At 46.7% G+C, this 18,224-nt stretch overlaps 1 protein-coding gene across 1 annotated transcript in view; it reads right to left on the reverse strand.

Annotated features, from left to right (window-relative positions):
- Positions 1 to 13,989, reverse strand: part of ext1c (exostoses (multiple) 1c) — a 28,124-nt gene extending 14,135 nt beyond the window's left edge. The window contains 2 exon segments of the mRNA XM_048993770.1: positions 7,136 to 8,358; positions 12,792 to 13,989. Coding sequence (XP_048849727.1) covers positions 7,136 to 8,073 — 938 coding nt within the window. The 5' untranslated portion in view covers positions 8,074 to 8,358; positions 12,792 to 13,989.
- Between the last annotated feature and the right edge of the window lie 4,235 nt (positions 13,990 to 18,224).

Raw genomic sequence — 18,224 nt, forward strand, 5'->3', positions numbered from 1 at the left:
GGAGTTCTGGATGGGCAACGATTCACAGCATGATGCAGTGCCAATATGCCTGTCTCAGCTACTGAGAAAAACACTCCCCTCACATTTTTTCTTGTGTAAAAGCAGCCATCCAGCTGAATTCCTCTTTGCCGGTCGCCTTCTGCTGGGGGCTACTGACGGATGGGACGTTCTCTTGCTCATCCCCTGGGGGTGCTGTCCCAGATGGCACCGCTGACCCCTAAGTACATTTACTGTTAAACAGTCACTGTAATGAATTTTAAACCCTATGCTTTCTATTCTATTTTCAGACAATTAGCCTGCATTTCAAAATATGAGAATTTTAATAATAATTTTATGGTTAATCCTATAGTATTTGAATGATGTAACCAACATGCAATTTGCCTGTGCCCCGCGTTTTCCTACACTGTATTTAATAAGTCCTTCCACTGGAACGCATCCTGACATCTGAGACGCTGATTAAATTGTGAGATTTATAGCTTAATTTAACTTGGGGAAACTAGGGTATTAAACTAGTCTTGTAGATTAGCTCAGAGAGGTCAAAGGGCAGTATCAGCACTCTGTGCATTCTGGGCATTTTTACCTCATGGCAGGATGACCTCATTTGGGGCTTTTTCAGATCACAGCACTGGCATTTCCTCGTTTGCATCTCCTGTTTGTCTGCCCCGCTAGGCGCTTCCTATCAGTCCGTGCATTTTTAACATGCGTCAGCTTTCCCTAGATGACTACGGTGCATTTTGAGATAATCAATTCCCTGGTTCTTCAGTTAAAGATGCTTGCTGATTTAACATGGCTGATGGGGAGACAGGCCATGCGGTGACTAACGCTGGTCACGGCAACAAGCAGTGGACCAAAACGATGATCTAAGGCACTACAATCCAGCAAGAAGGCCGGAACCAGTGCGATGCAAAACTAGACATCATCTGAATCTTAGCTGAAGCAAGGAAAGCGGCATGCAAATCTGCACCGGTGTCTGTGTGTGTGTGTATTAGGTTTATATTGCATTGTGGGGACCAAATGTATGTAAAACGAAGTCAATTAGCAGCACTGCCTTCCATCAGCACTGCCTTCCATCAGCACTGCCTTCCATTAGCACTGCCTTCCATCAGCACTGCCTTCCATCAGCACTGCCTTCCATCAGCACTTCCCCACATGACAGGAGGGAGCTGGAAGTTCCATGCTGACCAGCCCTGATGATATGAAAGCAGATGCTGTAGGATGACAGGCAGGATGACACTCCCCCTGAGTGGGAGGCAGGTGGCGCTGTGGGGTACTAAATGACCTTCAAAATGACCTTCAAAGGAGCCTTCCAACCACACTGTGGTGTCACTCTGTCTGCACATGTTCTAGTGTTGACTCACGTAATTTGATTCTGGCTCGACCTGGTCATTCCCTGAGATAAGAGATTTATTACAGTATTTTTTACTCATAGAGAAAAATCTCCTCTCTCATGTTTTGCTTTATAAGCCAATGGGAATGGTCCATCGTGGGCAAACTATTCGATTGGCTAATTCACTCCACAATTCTGTGGCGATTCCAGATATACAGATTCACTGTTAGTGATTCCCCAAGCCACGTCCCCAGCCGGGATCTGAGGCGGGTGCGGCAGAGTGGTGCCACAGGCTTCCTGGAGCTGCCTCGCTCTGTCTGAGTCATTAGCGTAATCAGTGAAGGGAACAGCAGAAACATGGTTAGCAAATGGTAGACAGCTCATTCAGGACAGGCTGGTCACATGACTGCCAGGCCGGCATGACTGGCGGGGAAACGGGGGGCGTGAATGTAAGGGCGGCTTCTAAAGCCGTCTGCACCAGCATGAGGAACGATGCAAAACTGAGATGAAGAAGCTGGCACCATTAAAGACTCACAAGGAATACTCATTAATAACAAGTCATTCCTGAGTAACTCGTAAATAATTTTGCAGTTATGTGCTGCTCTCCAATAGGGTCGCTCCTCATCTGAGCCAGTACATCCATCCAGCATGGTAACAGGAGACAGCAGAAAAGCAGAGGGGCTGAGACGGCAGGGCGAGTCGGATTCTGTTGACAGACAGACGGGTCATGAAAGGCTTTTGGGTTCTGCTCCAGTTCCGCCGCATCGGGCCCGGAGGCCCAGCACACAAAGGCCCGATTAGGGCTGTGAATGGCTCCCATTAGCCGGACATCAGCACCAGTTAGTCGGGTTGCCATCGGCCTCAGGGGCCTGGATATCTTCCTGTAATTGAGTTGCAGGGGACCCACATGAGTCACAGTACATGATTTACACACACAGTGGGCGAGTCATACCACATCATGGGAGACTCAAAGTGTACAGCACACACACCCTGTAGGAGTCACAGCACATGGCATACACACTTAGTGGATGAGTCAAAGTGTACGGCTCAGGCATTGTATGGGAGTCACAGCAGACACTATACATACGCCATGGGAGAGTCACAGCACATGGCATACACATCCAGTGTCAAAGTGTACGGCTCACAAATCCCATGGGAGTCACAGCTTGGGTTATATATGTGACCTGTGCAACACTCCAGCACCATCACCAGGCAGCTACTCCACCGCTGCACAGCCAGGACCCCCTAAAGCGACCGACGCTACCGAGGGAGGTGCTTGAAGCAACGGCTAACAGGGGACAAAATTAGGTTATTGCTATGACAACGATAAAGCTCTTCTCTTTGTGGGCTCCTGCTCCTTTTAACCTCCCCCTCCCCCCACCCTGCTGCACCTTACAGGAGACAGAGCAGCTCTGCGTATCATCATGCTAATGCTAGTCAACTGCTCAGCCGTGTGTGTGTTTATGTGTGTGTGTGTGTGTGTGTGGGTCACATATACATGATATTGTGGAGACATTTAGTCTCACAATATGATAATTATTTGGAGGTTGTGAGGATCATTTTTTAGTCCCCACAAGGAGAAATAAAATTTTATAAAAATCTGTGACTGCAATCAAAAAACTAAAAATGCCTTGTAGTCTTGTACTTAGTTTGGTAACTTATGGTCGTCATTACTGGGATTGGAAATGAATGGAGAGTTCTCACAAGTGAGATGCCTCTGTGTGGGGGGGGGGCGAGGGGGGGTGTGACACACTGGATTTCGAGACTCACACCTGTCTTGACACCCACACTGCATGTGACCTTTTCTCCAAACTTTTTGGCCAAAACCTGACAAATCTGAGTTCTAAATGTGTGACTGGCAAACAGCTGTACCAGAGCTAGATATGTGGATGGATATGGGATATATGGATGGATGCAGATGTATGCAAAAGAACAGGCACAAGACAAGGACCTGGGGGCACACTGGGGACACACTGGGGACATATGAATTTCTCCAGTTCAACTGACAGAAAACAGTTTGTGTGTATCCTTGCACATATTTGTGTGTGTGTGTGTGTGTGTGTGTGTGTTTGTGTGTGTGTGTGTCTGCATCTGCACAGGGTATTTTTAACAGAAACACGAACAGCAGCCTCGTGCTGGATGACGCTGTGGGGCCTGGCTTTCACCTCCTGCTAATTACAGCAACACATGTTTACACCCAGCAGACCTGCAAGTGCATACTCACACATACACGCTCACGTATACTCACACATACACACTCACGTATACTCACATATACACACACTCACATATACTCACACATACACACTCACGTATACTCACACATACACACTCACGTATACTCACACATACACACTCACGTATACTCACACATACACACTCACATATATTCACATATACTCACACATACACACTCACGTATACTCACATATACACACACTCACATATATTCACATATACTCACACATACACAATCACGTATACTCACATATACACACACTCACATACACACATACATATAATCAAATATACACACACTCACATATACACACATATACTAAAATATGCATACTCACATATACACACACACATACATATAATCAAATATACACACACACTCACATACACACACACTTACATATACTTACACACTCATTTATATTCACATACTCACATATACTCACATATACGCACACACTCACAAACACACACACATACATATGCAATGCAATTTTTGCAATGCAATTTTATTTATATAGTGCATTATCACAACATTACATTGTCTCAATGCGCTTTACATTTCTGCCACGTAAAGACCCCCCAGTGAGTAAGCCAAAGGCAACGGTGGCAAGGAAAAACTCCCTAAGAGGAAGAAACCTTGGGAGGAACCAGACCCAAAGGGGGGGCCCATCCTCCAGGGGCCGGCAGAAGAGTCAAACAAAACATGATTATATAATTAAGCTAATACAGGGGTTGAAATTTCAGTGTGTATATAATCGAATATACACAAACACTCACGTATACTCACATACACACATATACTCACGTATACTCACATATACACACACATATACTCACACACTCATTTATACTCACACACTCACATATACTCACATATACACACACTGATTTATAATCACACACACATATACTCACATACACACACACTCACATACACACATATACTCACATACACACATATACTCACATGTACATGTACATACACACTCACATATATACACACATAACCACACTCACATACACACACACTCACGTATACTCACATATACACACACTCACATACACACATATGCACACATATTTACACACACACACTCACATATACTCACACACTCATTTATACTCACACTCACATATACTCACATATGCACACACACTCACATATACTCACACACTCATTTATACTCACATACTCACATATACTCACATATGCACTCACATACACACATATGCACACATATTTACACACACATACTCACATATACTCACATATGCACACACACTCACATACACACTCACATATACTCACACACTCATTTATACTCACATACTCACGTATACTCACATATGCACACACATTCACATACACACATATGCACACATATTTACATACACACATATGCACACACATACACACACACACACACTCACACACACATGCAGCAAAGCCAGCAAGTTGCTCGCAGTTCAGATCAGAATCAGTATCAAAAAAACTTTATAACTTCAGACTGAATCCTCTGGCCCCCACCCACCACGCTGCAGAGCTCCTTGTCAGCCCCCTGCGCCTGGTAAAGCCCCCCCCCCGACCAGCACCGGTCTTCTCACACGCTCACCTACATGTTTTGACTTTTCTTCCTCTTAAGAAATATTAAGAAACAGCACATCCAACCCCCCCCCAGCGGCTCCGCCCCTCTCTCCACTACCTCCACTACCCCCCCCCCCCAAATCACTGACAGTCCAGGTCAGCACAGACACATGCAGCACAGACACATGCAGCACAGAAACGCAGCACAGACACATGCAGTACAGAAACGCAGCACAGACACATGCATGCTACGGAAGTTTTCAATTCAAGTGATTTTAATGCATGAACTAACCTCACAAGGCGTTGTTTTATTTCTTAAAATGATAATTGGCTCTCTGCCTGGTATTTTCTGAGCCCTGCCGTAGTGTCCTCCCGCCCCCAGATACAAGGTTAGGGGCTCCTGGGGACTCCACATAAATCTACAGCAGCACCAGATGCCCACGATCATTAACCTGGGACCACCCTGTCAGAGCCAGGCTGAGCCTTTGCCCTGAGTGTGCTTCTCCTGGTGGGGTGGGGGCACGCCTGGGAGTGGGGGGATTGGTACCAATATCCCCTTGAACCAATTTGCGTGGATGTGCATAGGCGTGCGTTACATGTGCAATCACTAGAGCCTGAAAATCGGCTTAGACTTTATTTCTGTGGTTTTCTCTCTACCTTCCAGAGATCACACATTGCAGTTGGTGGAGGTGTGGGTGGAGTAAAGGTTCTTGAGGGCTGGTGGAGGTATGGGTGGAGTGTCAGATTTGGTTGAGAGATGTAGGGAATAAAGGGTCTCTTTCATACAACATCCAGCGAGACCTCAGCTGCAGGAACACGAGCCCAAAGCAAACAAGCTGGAGGTATCGCTCCTGTTATTGCTACGGGCCCCCAGGCTCTGCTCACACAGAAACACCAGAGCCTCTCTCTCATGCTCTCGCCACTCGCTGTACCCCTGCCATCCCTCCCCTCAGAGCAAACTGGAGCTCCCTCCTTTCTCCCAAGCATGTCCAATCTCTTAATCCTTCTTGACCTCATTTTCTCTTTTCACTGCTTTCACACTCCCCCCCCCCCCCCCCATCGAAACGAGCACAGAGCCCCCACAACCCCAGCCATCAGCTGTGGAAGCACCAACAAACTGTCCTTTCTGGTGTTTCTGCTACTGTTCCAGGCCACTGCCGGGCCGCACTCATTACACGCTGCCCGAAGCACCAGTACCCTCACTCACTCATAACTAAGTGAGCAAGTTTTAAATTAATGCAAAAATGTAACTGCACACTGAAACAAATTACAAAAATTCGTACAGTCATCCATCTTCCAACTGCTTACCCTCTAAATGCTCACCGCGATTCTAGAGCCAAGAAACGGGGCAGGGGACACCCTGGATGGGATGTCAGTCCCTCACAGGGTACAGGGCAGGGGACACCATGGACGGGATGCCAGTCCCTCACAGGGCACAGGGCAGGGGACACCCTGGGTGGGATGCCAGTCCCTCACAGGGCACAGGGCAGGGGACACCCTGGACGGGATGCCAGTCCCTCACAGGGCACAGGGCAGGGGACACCCTGGGTGGGATGCCAGTCCCTCACAGGGCACAGGGCAGGGGACACCCTGGACGGGATGCCAATTCGCTTTGACCCAACAAACAATCTTTGTCTTACACTTTGAGCAACCTGCACTGGGAACTGCATTAAATAAAAAAGTTGGATTGAGCTAGAGACACAGAGGACAGGAGTGAATCTCTCAGCCCTGTACATGTGAGGTGGGCCACAGAACCACAGTGCCATAAGTGAGCCATAAGAAACATTACAGATAAAAAATATACAAACATCAAAATTAGTTTAATTAATTCTAATTTGTTGTTTATATATTCCACCCTTTTTAACAAGGTTATCTGGGGATTTACAAACACATTTCCCACATGAAATCTGTCTAGTAAGACATGGGTGGCGGAAACGCATGAATACATGGGTGCCACGAGGCCAATCATTAGGCAGCCTTACTTCTCGTACTCCAGGTTGTCGTGGTCACAGCGGGCATCTTTGTGCTTCTCCCAGTCCTTGCCGTGGCGACAGGTGGTGAGGGAGACGATGTCCTTGCCGTTATGGATGTGATGGAGAGCATTGCGCGTGTCCGAGCCGATGCCGGTCAGGTAGCGCTTCCCTTTGAACATCAGCAGGTACTTGCGCCCCGGGGGAACCGTGTTACGCACCAGCCAGCCGCGCTCGCCGCCCTTCTGGGGGTGGTCTTTGGAGAAAAGCGGGATGGAGACATCAAACCCAGGCCGAAAATGCTCCGCGTTGAGGCTGGCCTTGGCCAGCATGGCCTGGCCCACACGAAAACCCAGCTCCTCTGTGTAGTTGGGCCAGGTGCCTGAATACAGGTTGAAGATGAGATGGTTGCGGCCATCGTTCCATAGCGGGTAGCCACGGATCCGCTCGTCTACGTCAGGCACGTACTGCGCCGAGAGCTGATCACGGTCCAGTGTGTCGATGCCTAGCACGAAGAGGCAGGCCTCGCGTGGGTCGCCCGTGTAGTAACGTGACTCCGTGATGGAGGCCAGGATCTTGCGGTAGCTCTCGGACACCCGCTCACTCCTCTCGGAGGGGTACACATACACCCGGAAGCCATCGCGGCCATGGCACCGTGCAAAGTCGAAGCAGGTTTCCATGCGACAGCGGACGTCCTTGTAGATGCTGGACCAGCCCCGCCTCCATCGCCGTGGCGACTCGCCCGCCCACTCGCATTCCTGCAGTTCGTCGGGGTCGGCATAGCCCAGCAGCTGGTCCCGGTCGACCCAATTGGGCCAGGGCCGGCCCTCGTCGCCCTGGTGCCTCCCCAGCAGCTTCAGCAGACGGCCCTGCAACCCGCCCCAGTAGAAGAGCAGCAACCAGCAGCAAGCACATGCAGTTAGCAGCACGTATTTCTTGCGTGCCTGCATGGGGGTGACCCTCGAGGCACCCGCTGGGCGTGGCCTCACAGGGGGTGCGGTCTTTTATACGTGGGGGTGTGGTCTATGAGCAGGATGCAAAGATGGTTTTCAATGACTGCTGACGCATGGTCCTGCTGAGAGTGCCTTTCAGCTGATGGCGTCACTCTGGCTTCACAGGGATACCTCGTGGCACTAGGGTGATTTTTCTCCGTTGCTGAAGACACCGAAGACATCAAAGGGAATCTCTGCCTCGCTCTCAGTCCCCAGGAGCCACATGGTTCGGACAGTCCGCTCCTGTGTCGAGCAACAAAACACAATGAGCAGAAAATGGCAATGCGAGCAAAGTCCCACTTAACACACAATCGCATCTGACTCATTCAGCCCAAGGAGCAGCCTCAGTCACACAATCACCACGACGACACGGACCAGGTGGCCGGCACAATAACATACAGGCAAACGGCAGCAGGACGGTGATGTGGCAGAAGCAGGAACCACCTCAGCAAAGCAGGACACAAAGGCAGAGAGGCTGACACACCCAGCTGGTCCACAACATCCCAAATCACAGACACTCTGAAGTCGAAGAAGAGAACTAAAAGAACTTCTGAGGGCAGGAATTCGGCAGCATCCAATCAACTGCTAGGTGCCTTTTGGAGTCATAACAGAGAGAGTTTGCGATTCACTCAATGCTGCAGTAAACAGCGCTGGCAGAAAGGAGCAGCCATTCCTTAAAGCAATTCGAGTGCATACAGATAAACTACATTTAAAGCCATACCTAGAAATAACGTGAATAAATAAAACGAATCAACGGGGCTTCTGCTTGAAAATGCACCGGGCGGAGCTGGTCTCGGCCGTCGCCCTGCATTACATGCAACCGTTAGCTGGAGATGCAGACGGAGAATGAGAAACCTGAATAGGCATAAGGGAACCATTGAGTGGGGAAGGAACCCCCCCCCACAGTCCGGACCCGTGAGATGCAATCAAGTTTGTTATTCTAAAACCTGGGGATTTTTTGAAAGTGGCACTCCCCTCACTTGCATACATGCCCCCTGTCCGTGTGCCTGCCTGTCACCCAAGTGCATGCCCCCACCTGTGTGCACGCCCCCCACCTGTGTGCATGCCCCTTACCCATGTGCACGCCCCCTACATGGGTCTGTGTGCGTGCCTGTTCATAAAAAGACTCACAGCATAGGTCAGCTGCCAGGAAGCACACAAAGGCAGCTTTCAGGGCTCACCTGTGCCCCCCACACTCGCAAACAGACTGCTGTCCCCCCATCGCCGTGGACGCCGCCCTGCCCTTCTCGGCAGGCCCCGCCCACAGCACTGCCGCGCGTGCCGGCATCACCCTCACAGGAGAGCGTATGCTTGGGATTCCATTACACGCTCCTCATTAATAATTCATGCATTCCTTTAGTTAAGTCATTGATTTCTTTCTTTCATTTCTTTCTCTTTATTTCGTCTCCCTCTCCTCTGGCAAAGTTAATCTCAACTTTCCTCAAGGATCAATTATGCTGAAAGAAATCCATCTCAGTCCGACAGCAGTCTGCCCCTGGAATACAGCTCTTTCCAGAATATAGCAGCTAGACCCTGGATTCCAGGACCTCTGGCGAATGTACAACAATGTGCACCAGGACAAATAATGGCAGGGCTGCTCTCAGCTGTACGCCTCATGCATAATGCCCCAGGCTACAGCCATAATGGGCAATGCTACACGTCATCTTCAATGCATTGTTTTCCATGATCAGTCATAGCACTTCTCGCCTGCAGTGCATTCTGGGAATGCTGAATGGAAGACAGATACATCCTCTTGGCCAGCTGCATTGAAAGCGTGTTATACAACATTCTGAGGCATATCTGTTATCTACTCCCGTTTCCAACACGTAGACATGAGAGAAAATAAGTGCTCAGCAGGAAAGCGGATGAACTGGAGGGACGAGTGGGCGCCAATCCCATAGCCCTCCTAGCCAGTCAGCGCTGGGTTCTCACGCCACCGCGATCACAGCTGGACAAATAGCTTTGCTCCACTTATCATTCACATGCAATTCAATTCATGCTTTTATCTTCCAGTTACTTGTACAGTACAGGATTACAGAGGCTGTCCAAAGCCCACCTGAGCCAAAGCAGAGCACAAAGAGGGGGCCATAACAGGGGCTACAGTTCACATAGAGGGGACAACCTTATTATTAACCATTGATATGTCCTGAATCGGCGAGTGATTGAGGAGGCATCTTTCAGTAAGTGGCACCACGGCCCCTGCAACGGAACCCCCCTGGGCAAGAATTAAAGATTCCTAAATTGTAATCCTGCTCAGGGTCACGGGAGGTGACAGAGAACAAGTATGGGATACAGCCTGGGGAGGGCACCAGGCCACACACACACATACACACAAACACACAACCATACTCTATGAGCAATTTAGAGACACAAATTAGCCTAACTGCATTTCTTTGGACCGTGGATGGAAACTGGAGCGCTCAAAGGAAACTCAACACAGGGAAAGCAAGCACACACAGAAACGGCAGAGGCAGGCCTCGAACCTCCAACCCTGGGGTGTGAGCTAACACCATGCAGCCCTCCTTTAATCCAGGCCTAAATACTTCATACCTCCTAAATCTTTATTTTTTTGGACCCAAGAAATAAGGACTCACTCAAAGTCGCAGGTATGTTTTTATTGGTCGCAATCCATTTGCCTAACGATCTGCTTCATACCCTGTGGCGATGATCATGTATAAGCATTTCCTAATAGTTCTATGCTATTCACCCGCGGACAAGCAGTTCTTTCTGTAGCTCTGAGTGCCTGCATGTGTGTGTGTGTGTGTGCGTGTGTGTGTCTGCAGGCTGCTAATCTCATAAAGGCAAACAGGGACACGATATTAACAGGGAAGCCAGAACGAGTGCACCATTTGGAAATACACAATAAACAAACATTCGGAGGCTCATGAAGTCAGGCTGAGAGCTGCCGTGTTCCCCGTCCGGCGGCCACTCATTTGGCAGCACATACAGGCGTATTTTCAGCCTCAGAAGACAGAACAGATCAGACTGACTCTTAATGTCGGTTTGGCTGTCCCTGGCCCACTATCGGAGGTGAACTTTTTATACTAAGCTCTGCTCATTTTCAGTGCTCCTCCGTCCCACGGAGCGCTCAGTATTTGCAATTACATTCTGCACCGTGAGTCTCATTCCTCTTCGGGAATCCAGGGTCTCTCAAGACACATTCGGCATGTTAGAGAGAAAAAACACACACACACACACACACACACACACACACACAGAGCAACAACAACAAAAAAAATTTTGTGGAATAGTGAAAGCTACTGCCTTGTTTCAATCAGACTAAAATTAAACCAAGGAGTCTGTAATTACCAACTAACAAGCAGCCTGCTCTTTACGGGACCTGCCAGCCTCCTATGCTTAAGAAGAGGGGATCAGACAAGGGCTGCATGACTACGATTTGTCTACAGTTGCCTGAAGTCCATCCAGTCATCCTATAGGAGACGTGGGGCGTTTAAACAGTGACCGTCATACAAACTTCTTTGAAACAACGCAGTTTCAACCAGTAGTTTGATAGTTCAAAAGTATTTCAAAACAGCCATATAATTTTCTGAAGCAATCACACGTCTTTGCTCATGAAATGCCCCCGAAGCTTTGACCCGCAGCATTTTGTAGGACCTTAAAGAGTTTTTGTTTTTTTTTAATCCACCGACATCTTACAAAGACCTTAGTGAAGGATATGTGGTTATAATAACGTCGGCATTTTTTTTTTGACAAGTTAAATAATGACATGCAGGTAGGATCTGGTCTCTGCAGGAAAATCGGAGTTTAATGAATGGTTATTACGCAAAACGTCATTATAAATATGTTTGTACTTATTTCTGTCCACGCGGCAATAAATTATGAGTCACTGTTATAGTAAAGTTTAAGGGGAATCTGGAAATAAAGAAGAAGCTCTTAAACAGCTTAATTAGCATTCCTATTTGGTGCAAGTTGGCAACTGCCTTGCTCGAGAAAGCTCAACAAAGCGAAGGCGTTTGGCCATTTGCCTGTATCTCCCTCCCCTGTCAATTTTCGAAGCAAATCATTGCGGGTCTGCCCGTGTAATAAGGCTACTAATTGTCCAGCAGAAAATAGCATCTGTGCGTTACGTTTATACTGTAAAGAAAACGCAGAAATATTTGCATTTCATATTTACAGTTATTGTCTGTTTGTCATGTGCACTTTTAATTCAGTGTTTCAATGTGCATTAATGTAAATATAGTACCGTGGGGTTTTCTGTCCAAATGTAGGCCTACCTAAGAATGTATCTAATTATTATTGTAAGGTGAAATAATCAGTCACGCCATATAACTGAACTTTGACAAAGTATTACGATCGGGTTAATGGAAACAGCCAATGCTTCTCCAAATGAGACGATAAACACTCTAAATATAAAAATTCATAACCAGTATTTTAAGAAGACATTTGTTTGTGCGCATAAAAAAAATAATTATATGTAATTTACGGGTTATAATGTACATGTATTTCATACAAATAAATTAACAGATACATCCTATTAAAAACATCATAATTGTCCAATCAAAGGACCTTATATATACAGTTCCGTCATGATTCCAGGTCCTTCTTTAACTATGTGCTACTTTCCACTGCCTATAGCTCGATCGATGTACCCACAGTCATCCATTACCAAGGGACAACTATCTGATTGTCGAAGTAAAAATCAAACCAAGCATTACCTGCGCGTTGGAGTGACAGCGGTCCGAGGCTCCGTCCGCCAGCACGTCCCATCCTTCTCAGCAGCCGACTAGGGCCCTTCTGCCGCTAGTCCTCATTATTATGGATAAACAGCGGTAGTGTTGGTAGGCGATCTGTGTTTGTCGTGTTTGACAGCGCACGGCCCGGGCAGTCGGGGTGCCGTCAGGGTAGCTCAGTGCTGCTGTCTGTTGTTAAAGCGTGAACCAGCAGCTTCTCATTTTACTGACCCCACAACATGATTGAGTTTCACGACTGACACACACAAGTAAAACGCGCCCACTCCGTCCGGCGAAAATAATCTTATCCCGCTGATTCGCCCGCCCTTCGACTTCGGTTTACGTGCAAAGCTGCCCTTCTTATTCTCTGTTGCTATAATTGTTTTGATGTTCGTTCCTTTCGTATCCGTACAGTTACATTACGTCGGATTAATGGCACACGTTACAAAAGCCAGAGAGTTTGCTTCGAATCTATCGGCTCGTAACCAATATATTACAAAAAAACAGATATGGATAACAGATAGTATGTATTTTCCGTCTCTCATTTAGCCTTATTAATTACCTGGTCGCGAACATCCGACGACTCTCGGAACAGTCAACAAAACATACTGAAAGAAGCGAATAAAAATGATACATTAAAAAATCAGCCCGAAGTGATAAAATCAGCCTTTGCTGTCGGTCAGGGGCTGCTCCATGCCATTGCCGGTGCCATGGCAGCTGGGCGACTGGCGATTATGGGCGTTCTTCGCAGGCTTTATTATGAAATATGGATAGAGAATGGGAGTCGCGATGCCCTTGGACGCAGTTCACGGCGTCGCGCCTATTTGTCTAACTTCAGAATGGGTAAAAGGCTGCACGCTTTCCGTACTGAAACGACTGGCGCAGTCCGATCTTATTTATTAAGTACCGGCGCAAATTAAAATCCCGGTAACATTTCGGAAAAGTGGAAGCTGCATCTCCCCATTGTATACTTCACTCTGATTCAACCCCGGTCTCCCCAAGAGATGCCCTGTATGGGCGGACGAGCACAAAACCGACTTCGATCCCCGTGCCGACCGATGCGCTGCCACCTCCCAGACCACGCGCTGGCGGATGCCCAAGGCGGCCACACGCAGCTCGCCCTCAGCCTTCGGCTATGCGCCTTCTCTGGTCCATCTTCCCATCCACAAGCTTTCAGAGCGGCCCCGCCTCCGGCGCCTCTGATTGGCCAACTCGCTCAGCGGTGCCTCGCGGCCCAGAGCCGTATTTAAAGTAAACACGCACATCTGGCCAGTGGTGTAGTGCGGTCATTGGAAGATATTATTTATTTATTTTTTTTTTTTACTTGCGGGGACCATGCAGGGAGTAGGGGCTGTCTACCAATTACGAGAACAATGGTGTTGACTTTGCAGTGAACTTGCAACGGAACTGGGTCACCTCTTGCCATACCTGGCGCTTATTTTGGCTATTGTTTTTAGGTTGAGGATATTCTATGATCTTTTTATACTAACAAAAAACAAAGGAAGTCATCAACACGAAGGTCATTGTTTTTTTTGTTTTTTTTTTTTGTTTACAAGAAATGCATTTTACAATTTCCAGACACTCGCGCCAAATGCACAAACTAAAACGCTGACACACTGAAAACCCTATCCGTATACAAATTAAAACATAGTGTTATCGGAACCGGTGCACACGCTGAACCAAGGGCATAGCCTTTAATATTTCATGCATGCTGTTTGCCGTTGTTATCACCTTATTTTAAATCTTTCATTAACGCTTTACCATCATACGTAATTTATATTAAAACAATTTGGCATTGAGGACTGTTGAACTGCAATCGTTTGGTTAATGCTGACTAGTGACCAACCAGTCTCTGGTAACCAGTGATTTAAGACAGTAGTCTGAAAGCTGGTTTTCAAAGAATTACTAGGTTAGCCTTCACGCTCCTCATCAGGGCATGCGTACGAATGAATAGTAATAAACAGCGCGCTTTAGCGGCAGTAGTAGCAACAGTAATTATGATTTAGCTTTAGGAATATGTACACGTGGCACACTGACCAATGTTGGTGTCTAAGGGCGACCAGGACACCACTTAGCGCCCTGAAATGCGAGCCGCAAAGAATGTTTTGCATAGCTGAAAGCTTAGCAAGCCCTCCGCAATGTAAAAGGAAGCGGACGTTTTGCGCCACCTGCTGCACATAAAGTGCATCGCTCTGCTCTTTATAGTTCCCCGGATTACACTGCGCTTTGTACTGGCATGGCCAAAAGAATCCTTTAAACGACTTACATATTTCTTTAAAATGTTTTAGTGAATCATAAACCAAAACCAATTGTTGAATTATATCTGAATATTATTTTTTTGAAATAGATGCATACACTGCAAATCATCGTATCAAAACCCAAAAACCTCGACATCTTGCAGTGTTTGTCTGTAAATCACCACAACCAGGGGCGCTGCTAAGGATTTTGGGCCCCATGAAAAGAATCTTGACAGGGCCCCCAACACAGTTTATTGGGGGCTTCTCTGGGCCCCCTCTCAGTCATGGGCCCTGAGAATCGTCATCGTTTACCCCCCCTTTACAGCGCCCCTGACCACAACATAAGGAAAAATGTACAACACACCAAGTAATTCAACCAAGGAAGGTTTATGAACAAAATATTGACAATGTATTAAAGATACATGATTGATTATTAGTAAAATGAAGCAGTAACAGGACACAAACTTGAGACCTGTCCTTAACTTAGTAACATTTGCAGTGGTGTAGGTAACCTTCCGTTCATTGGCTACTCCCTGGGTAGTGACAGGTGGTGTCATTGGGCACTGGGCAGCTAAGTGGCAGTTTGCAAAGAGAAGCACATGACGCACACATGGAAAGGAGGAGAGACGACGGAAGGTCACTGTGATCCGACAGAGGAATGGTAACAGGTGCCTGACTGACGCTTTCAAGGAACTACAGTTCTGCAATCCTCTCGCAAGTCTCACAGGGGTTAACAGTGCACACTTTGTTGCACTTCTGTGGGCAGAACAGAAGTATGGAGCAAGGAAAACCTATAGTTCAGTTAGCCAAGTCAGGGACGACCTCTACACATGAATCGGGGAAGGATGTCTGAAAGGAGAAGCTGCTGATTATGCTACACAAATACACCGTGTAATCATGTGTTACGATTATAAAACACTGGCTTGATTTAACATCATAAAAACGAGCCATTTCCATCACAACTGTCTGCCCTTTGAAGTTTGTCAGCTGACTTTGAAACTGATGGCTCAGCTCCACCACGCAAATGCGTTTTTCCGGTTCTTATATGCATAACCTGATTTGACTTTTATCAGACATAAACCTGGGGTGGCTCAATCTTTCTTCACCTTTACCTTACTCCTCACCTGCGATCCTTGTTACTAGATAACATTTACTGGGGATGCAAGTGTATATGTCAGCAGGGGGAGGGTTTAAAATCACCCATGTGTCCCTGTTGGCCTTGAACGAGACACACACCTCCTCAGTACTGGTTCATGTAGCCCTGCATTACCTGCCAACACCCAGAGTAACGTGGAGCAAAGTGTATGCGGAGGATCTGGGCACTTTCTCAATAGCACACAGAACGCAAAAACATTTCAATTTATTTCCTGCAGTAGTAAGTCATTCATTTGAAACAATCATTTAACTTTTAATAAATGACTAGGATTACATTATTTTAAATGGTTGGGTGAACGTACTCGACTCAATTGCAGGTAGGGCAAATTAAATAAGGTTTGTAAAACAATTACTTATATACATGGGTTGGACAATGAAACACAAGCCAACATAGTGTTTTAGGTTTCACACTTATATACATGTGGGCCAGTGGCCAGTCTTCACTGATTGTACATTCCATAAGTAAGAGCAGAGTGTGAAGGTTGAATTAGCAGAGCAACAGCACAGTTGTACATAAAATATTCCAATCCACACAACATATCAGAGTTTAAAAGAGGACAAATTGTTGGTGTGTGTCTCACTGGCGCATCTGTGAGCAGGACAGCAAGTCTTTGTGGTGCATCGAGAGCCACGGTATCCAGGGTAATGTCGGCATACCACCACAAACAACGGACCACATCCAACAGGAGTAACTGTGGATGCAAGAGGAAGCTGCCTGAAAGGGAAGCCTGGGCACTAACCCAGATTGTATCCAAAAAAACATAAAACCACAGCTGCCCAACAGAATTAAATGTACACCTTGACTCTCTTGTTTCCACCAAATCTGTTCATTGGGAGCTCCACAGGGTCAATATTCATGGTTGGGCTGCTGTAGCCAAGCCTTTGGTCACGCATGCCAATGCCAAACATTAGTTTCAACGGTGCAAGCAGCACAAATCTTGGACTGTAGATAATATGAAAAATGTATTATTCTCTGATGAATCCGCCTTCACTGTTTTTCCCACATCTGGGAGAGTTACGGTGTGGATAAGCCCCAAAGTGGCTTACCAGCCAGATTGTTGCATACCCAGAATGCAGCACGGTGAATTAGTGATGGTTTGGGCTGTGGAATCATGGCATTCCCTAGACCCACTACTTGTTCTACATGGGTGCATCACTGCCAAGGACTACCAACCCTTTCTGGAGGACCATGTTCACCCAGTGACTCAAGCATTGTACCCTGAAGATAGTGCCATGTATAAGAATAATGACCCACCAATACACACAGCAAGACTGGTGACAGAGTGGTTTGATGAACATGAAAGTGAAGCTGACCATCTCCCATGGTCTGCAGAGTCATCAGATCTAAATATTTCATTATGAGGATATATTCTACAATTCGGTCACATTTTAAACAAATAAACAAGGTCACCTCTGCAAAATAATTTACCTTAAGTACTGATTCAAGAGCAAAATGAAATGTGAAAGTACATAGGGAGCACTTTTTAGCAGTAATATGGTTTGGAATAAGATTCCCACTGGAAGCAAAGTTCTTAAATCAATTAATGTTGATACTTTCATATTCAATATATCCCCAATATATTTGCAGAAATATTTTTTTTACTGTATACAGTTTCCTGGGACACAGGTACACAGTCCTACACTTGGTCACAGATTAGCAAGTCCAAAGAGAGTTTCTCACAACACACACATCAGGAGTCAGCAAACAAACCCACGGTCTATACCCCAGTGTCACCGCGCGCAGGCTGATCTTGCAGCAGTGGTGATCGCCAATCATTAACCTCCAATCGTTAAGGAGCCCGCACTCAGAATAAGCAAAAATTAGAGCACCAACATACTCCCAGTAATGCAATTGCCAATAATTTTCACCAACGAGGAATTGGTGTTGATTTTACAATACACGTAAGCATATTTCAATAATCACTCTACTCTTTCAAAAACCTGATCCAGATCTCATTAGACGGCTTCACTAAGAAGTTTACCTGTGACCTACTATAATGTAAACTGTAACCGACAATGTAACCTT

The sequence above is a fragment of the Brienomyrus brachyistius genome, chromosome 23, assembly GCF_023856365.1.
Source record: "Brienomyrus brachyistius isolate T26 chromosome 23, BBRACH_0.4, whole genome shotgun sequence".
NCBI classification, from domain to species: domain Eukaryota; kingdom Metazoa; phylum Chordata; class Actinopteri; order Osteoglossiformes; family Mormyridae; genus Brienomyrus; species Brienomyrus brachyistius.